This window comes from Pyrus communis, chromosome 17 (assembly GCF_963583255.1).
Source record: "Pyrus communis chromosome 17, drPyrComm1.1, whole genome shotgun sequence".
NCBI lineage: Eukaryota > Viridiplantae > Streptophyta > Magnoliopsida > Rosales > Rosaceae > Pyrus > Pyrus communis.
The window spans coordinates 4216962-4224105 of NC_084819.1; the positions used below are offsets into that span (position 1 = coordinate 4216962).

At 35.3% G+C, this 7144-nt stretch overlaps 1 protein-coding gene across 1 annotated transcript; it reads right to left on the bottom strand.

Moving 5' to 3' along the window:
• Window positions 1-444: 444 nt before the first annotated feature.
• Window positions 445-6483, bottom strand: LOC137722440 (novel plant SNARE 11-like). The gene is made up of 10 exons (XM_068461445.1): window positions 5993-6483; window positions 5800-5892; window positions 4144-4237; window positions 3953-3990; window positions 3157-3245; window positions 2156-2235; window positions 1982-2038; window positions 1792-1884; window positions 1613-1687; window positions 445-964 (listed from the first exon to the last, which is right to left on the bottom strand). The coding sequence occupies exons 1-10, from the start codon at window positions 6067-6069 to the stop codon at window positions 875-877; spliced, it is 786 nt and encodes a 261-aa protein (XP_068317546.1). The 5' UTR covers window positions 6070-6483; the 3' UTR covers window positions 445-874.
• Window positions 6484-7144: the final 661 nt, after the last annotated feature.

Here is a 7144-nt window from a genome sequence, read left to right on the forward strand (position 1 = left end):
ATTCGTCTGTCTGACAATCATCCCCAACTGATTGAGCTCGATCAAACTACCCAATAACATAGTCAATTAACTTTCCAAAGAGAGGCCGAAATGCCTCTGTGAGTCTTCTCAACCTCTAGAAGGGTAGACTGCTGTAACGAAGCCACCAGCTAGTCCCCTTTTAAAAATTAAAAATAAAATTACCTTTCTAGGCTTGGGGCTAAACTCATCCATGCGAACTCTCTATTTTTAAAATTCGAATGTAAGATCTCTCACTTACAAATGAAGAGGAATACTATTAAACTGTAATACTAAATAACTGTTATAATGCATTACATACTCTAATATTCATTTACCATAAATGTATCGTGTTTGTGTCGTATAAAATAATCCTAAACTTAAACCCAATTTGTTAACCACCAATACCTATAATTTATCATGCAAAATTTATCGTTTTATTGCGTTGTGTATTACTATCACATCAACTTTTGACTTAGATGCATTCAATCTACGAAAATCGAAATTCACTTTGAAATTTGAAAATTAATTTGGTACATGAAATAATTTACCAAACAAAGATTCAGTAAAAAGTGACTACAAATACAACCAAAGGGTAGATAATGTATGAGAACCAATACATCCTAAAATACACCTTGTATACGGTCAGAGGGAAGAAACAATGATAATACATATCTCATGCAACTGAAGCCAATAACACAACGAAGGAACAACAACAGTAGTGAGACTGACTTTCTCGAAAATCAGCTGGCCTTCAGAGCAAAACTTACCGGGATATAGCTTCCGTATATGTTCCATAAAACAGGGTAAAAGCTAACTTTCACTTGAGCACAAACCATCTTGGTAATCTCATAACATGGTCCATTTTGATCTCTCCTCAGTAAGGATTCCACAGTAACTTTCGAGTCATCGCAGGAGGGGCTAATCCAGGAATATCTGGAATGTTCTTGTTGTTTGGATGAACCAGCTGAAATTCAAGATTAAAAATAAAAAACAAGTTAACCATATATCCAGCAGGCAACATCAAACCATCTGAACTCTAGTTCCTAAACAGGAACTAAGTTTCCCAAAATCGTCTAAAATTTGGGAAAGTTACTGCACAGACTCTCGTAACTCACGTTATAAAGGTTCAAAGAAACAAAAGCGACAAATATTTCATGATCAAAGGCAAATTAGTTCATTGCCTGACTAGGTAACTAGGAAATTCAAAATCTGCTTGAATCTAGAATAATGATTAGTTGGAAATTATTTCAGAAGAATACTTGCAACCAAGTAGAGTCGTTCAAGTACACCTTATTGCTTCGTTACTTGCTTTCAGAAGCAATGACTATACTTCCGCAACATATGATATTATTTAATATTTAGAAAACGAAACTGCATTGAAGCGCTGAAAATGTAGTATGCAATTGAAGGTCAGGAATAGATCTTCAGCATATAAAAAGCGAATAATCTGAGTGGCTTCAGCAGCAATAAAATGAAAATGATGAGGGTAAAATAACAATACTTCTCTAGCATCTATCAGGCTACACTTTGTGTAACAAAATTAAGAACTCAATTATGTCGATGGAATTTAATACACTTTGGAAACAAAACTAGAAGCAAGCGTGTTTCGTACCTTCACAATAATGATGGCTATGACCCCAATGACAATCAAGACAAGTAATCCCATAATACATCTATCAGTTGCAACCTAACAGGAAATAAAATGGGAAAGAAAGAAAATCATAATAAGTAATAAAAGTAGCAAATATCATCAACATACGAAAAAAGCAAGTGGATAATTCAGAAATTGACCTGCCTACCAATTTCCTTGACCAGCTTAGAAGCTTTCTTGATTGAGAAATGAATGGAGTCCAGCTCGTTGACAATCCTGCTCATTTGTTCAGTCTAAACATGAAAACAAAAAAATTAAAAAAAAATTTAGTTACCATGCCTCTGCAATTTTTATAAGGAATATGAGGAAATACAATTGAATACTAATTACTTGAGCCTTGAGAGCTTGTGTTGTCTCTGTTCCAACATTGATGGTTTCATGAACAACCTATTACAAACAGGAACACAAAGAAAAGTCATACTCGAATCATTTTTAACAACGGGTAAGAGCAGTAACAAAGTTTTTCTTCCAATAATCAAATTGATATTTTCCAGATGCACCCACCTTTTTTGATCTCTCAATGGCTTGATCTGTCTCATCCATCATTTGGTTTCCATTATCCATAAGTTGTTGATTCGTCATAGCTGTCAAACATATGGACTCTGCTTAACAAGTAACTCATGTAGAATATATGTTTAATGTCTTTCAGGTAACACAACATGGCATGATTTGTTAGTTGTTACATCAAGCAGAGTTTCTGAACGTTCAAGAAAATGCATCGATCATTTTCAGCATTGCATCTAAACAAAATACTAGTGTCAGAATTATTACCTGAATGCATCTCTCACAGGAACTTCTCTAAACATTAATATGCATTACTTTTTCTTTGTGATATCAAGCGTAACCTCTAACCCTATATCAATTCTTCAGTCCTTTGTAACTGATAGCCAGAGGCATATATCCATTATGCAGTCGCTGTTTTCAATCGTGAATTGCTGCAATATAACCCATTCCATACTGGGTAGGAAATCGTTTGATGACACTTCTCACTATTTCTTAATGTTTTTAGTGAACATAGATTGACAAGTACTTTGATAGAGTCAAATTTACCTGTAACTGATTTAATGAACCTCCAACTTGTGACAAAGCACATACATCAAGACCACCAAACCAATTATATAAAGCAACCAAACAAATAGAGGAAAAATTGTAAAAGGATGTATGTGGTATCCCTTTGAGCTTCAGAGAGAGAGAGAGAGAGAGAGAGAGAGGATCTATGTAAGGAAAGAGTGCATTTCAATTGGTGCCTCTCAAGGGTCTATTTTCTTCTCTCCACATCAACCATGCAGGATGTTATGGCATCCACTATATATTTGTACGAGTGTAAGTCTGTCAGTATGAGTGAGTGAGGGTATGTGTGCATGTGCACGAGCATGTGTGTGAGCGCCATATGTAAAACTATAGAATATCAGCGGATGGGTTGATAGTGAATTGTTAAGCCCATAATTAGTGCAAAGTATACAAGGCCAGATTGCATGTTAACAAAAACGTAGATATTTGCTTACCCGAGGCTAGCAAGACATTTTGTTCCCCAAAGTCTTCTGCCGGCCCATCAAAGAGATCAATTTTCTTGTTTTCAAGGTTTGATGCATATCTGTACCAAAGGCACACCAAATGTTTCTACAAATTATTATTAGAAAAAAGATATATCGTCAATTTAAAACTTAAAAATTAAATTAAATTAAAAAAAATTTAAAAAAAAAAAAAAAAAACAACAACTTTGACCCAAACATAAACCAGTACTTTGAGCATCCAATGGGACAATTTCAAGAATAACAACAACAACAACAAAACCTTTTTCAAGAATAATGAAAATAAATTATCTTCCTGTATTGTAAAATCAGGCTTCTTGTTCTATTAAATCTTAGAGAAAAGATTGCGTGACTACTGCCTTCCATAACAAGTTACACGTCCATCTATAATTAAAGTGTAGTGGGGGTGATATGACGGATACATGTTCATCACTACATCAGTCTAAAAAACATCCACGTTAAATATTTGGTAAATATGAGAACGTTGGATAATCATATGTGAAATAATAATTAAGACTCAGAAAACAAGGTGTTTTCTAACACAGGTATTTCATTCTCCAAATTGATATGTAATGCACCTATATATCAACGAAATATCATATATGTAAGCCTGGGATAATAGATGTTAAAGTCAGATGGATACAATATAGTTCATCCACACAAAAATAACTAATATAATGTACACTTAAGAAATACCCAAAAAGGCAAATGAATTGGGTATTTCTGCTTAAGAATCAATGAATGTAATTTCTTGCTGATGCTAACTTACTGTTTTTTCAGAGCCACATATGAATTCAACTCTTTGATCTGCACAAAACTTCAAGCTATTAACACAAGTATAATGTGTTAAAAACAATTAATATACACAAGAAGATAATTAAAACAAAGGAAATTAGAAAAGGAAAAAAAAAAAAGTAAGCATAGCAGAGTCTGGAAATTAAATAAGGATTTAAAACACACCATTGACTGCTTTTTCTCATTCAGCATTCTACTGGTATTTGGGTCATTTATTCTCTCCATATTCTTGACTTCTCTATCAAATTCTTTGATAAGCCTGAAAACAACACAACATATAACCTTATTCACAGGACACCCAAATTGATGAGTGTCACATGTTGGATTTCAAACATCAGAAAGAAGTTGAATTGGATAACAGTAACTCTTACAAATGAAGGCCAGAAAATCTGAAGGCAGGAAACCCCATATACTGGCCAAAACAAATAAACTAAGCACAGATCCATAAGATTATAGCATTTGTTTCTCAAATGACATGTCAACACAAAGAATACATTAGTATATGGAATTTAAGGGTTTAGGTAACAGATACTATTGGGTAGAAAAGTAAAAAGGTAACCAAGAAAATCCAGAGGTCTACATAAAAGGAACGAGTACTGAATTAATATGCATATCTGGGCATAAGAAGCAAATAATGTTCATTGCTGGTCACTTGGTCAGTGGTCACCAATCCCAAACATGACATTAGACAAGATATTTCCATTCCTTACATATAATGGAGCAGGATGCAACTAAATGTCAGCTTAGTTGCACTTTATCACATTTTCAGCATTAGTCACAAATTGTATAAATATTCCACTCCCAAGTATGCTATTTTTTGTTCGATACAAATTTTATTACCAAAAATGGATAAACAATCATAAAAAGACATTTAAAATGGAACAAACAAAACTTTCCTCCTGGCCTCCAAAATAATGGCATACACCCAATCTGAAAAAGAAGAAACAGGAATTTTGCAAAATTCTGAAGGAACTGGAGCTCACAGTAACGATTAAAATTAACGGTTATCCCATAAAACCTCCGCATCTCCCTAATACTATCACATATCGTCTAATTTATTACTGGCTACACCGCCCAAAACACATCCATCACTCAACACGTCCGTAGGCCTACGCACTCTTCTTCCGTCCCCCAAATGCCTTGTGCTCGCAAAATAGTGCCATGAAAGTTGCCGGAATTACCCAGCTTAAACAGCCTCCCAAAGGACCCAAACAATATCCACCCCCTATTTTAAGGCAAAATAGTGCCATGAAGTTTAGGGTATTAAGAAATAAAATTGTTAATTGGGTAGGACCCATCCATGTATACTTCTATATAACTCAAGAAAAAACATTCAGGTAAACCTCTCTGAGTATTGAGCATCTTTCTATTCTTCAGAAACAACTTCTCAGTAAATAAATTCAATCACAAACCAAAAATAAAATAAAAAAGATCCTCTAAAAAGTTCCTTTCTTTATCATCATTTAGCTTATGAATATAATTTGAGGAAAATCATTGATTCTAACTTCAATAAATTCAAGTCAAATCAAACCCTTAAACGTGAAAAAGACCAAGTATAAATTCCTACATCAAGAACTAATGGAGCGTAGTGTACTGAAACTCATTTATTTCTTGGCCAACGACCCATTTCTTGATATTTAAGCTAATTCAATTGCATTACCTCCAATCACAATCAAGAACCCAATTTACCATTCAATAACTGTCAGCACAGAAATTCACCAACTTATGAAGAAAATTGAATTGAAAATTAACCCACACTAAGTGGACGATAAATAAAGAGGATAAAACTGTAAAAAAATTAAAAAAATTAAAAATTAATACCTCTTACAGTCTCGCATCTTGTCAGTGAGCTCTTCCAGCTGCCTACTCTGCCTATTCGAGTCCTTAATCTTCTCCAGCTTCTGAAACCCATTTCTGCCATGTATCCAAACACTAGACTATTAGAGCCTGTAACATTCAGGAACCACAAAATACTCAGAAATTCGATCCAAAGCAAAGCCAAACAGATGCTTACGACAATGCACGGAAGATATCGGTGATTTGTCCGTCGATCTCCGCCAGCTCTTCGCTGATTGCAGATAACGGATCCATCTCTCCAACACAAAGCAATCAAATCAAATCAAATCCAATCCTTCAGATCATCACAAAGCTCACAGATCCTCAGAAATCTCCCAATCAAATCCAATTGGCTTCGAACCGCTAACCAAATCGAATCGAATCGAAACAAATGCTAATACAAAGAATCAAATCGCATCCAAAACACATCGACTAAAGAAAATTAGAAATGCACGATGGGATCCGGGGCAATGTGGGTTGGGATGGGGATCAGAGGGTTGGATTGGAAGTGGGAACAGTGTCCCCCCGATCTGAGAAAACTCTTTCTTTATAATACAAAGAGCTTCCTCCTCGTGATTTACAGAGACAAAACAAATTATTTGGAATTTTTTTTATATTTAATTTTTGTTTTTGGTGGGGGAGTCTGGAGAGAGAGAGAGAGAGAGGGTTTAAAATTTACGCCAAAACATTTGGCCGTTTTGAAACGCTTGTTGGTTCGTTGGGAAGGAGGTGGGTGGGACCCCTGTCCGGAAAGATAAAACGCGTTTTTGTGCCGTTATATTGTTGTAGCCCGCCCGGGGTAGTTTTATACAGAGAAGTCGCAACGACAATACTCCAATGTTTTTCTTTCTCGGTTGGAACTTGCAGGGTTTGGGTTGGGAGGGGTTTTGCCACAATTTTATTGATGCATGATACGATTCCTACAATACAGGAAAATCTCCCCTCTTTTTTCTTAAGAAGAAACAATAGTTAATTTATACATTGGTTGTACGACTAAGAAAAAATGTTTACGTTAAATCCCATTGCGAAGGATAGCAATGGGTCGAAGCGGTGGTAGGTATATCATTATCGTTCGCATTCTTATTATGATTTTCCCTTAATACCCGTAAATTTTAAATTGAGGATTCCCCATCCCCACTCCCAATGGGGAACGGCTTCCCTACCTTGTCCCAATTTAATATGCGGTGATAGGTACATACTATGTCTACTTCATAGGAAGGATGGATGGTCTCAACTATTTGTGTAGGGACATTGAGGCAAGTATGTAGGTGCTCACTATAGAAAATGAATTCGTTAAACACAATCAAACGAGAGTAATTGCATGAAGGTC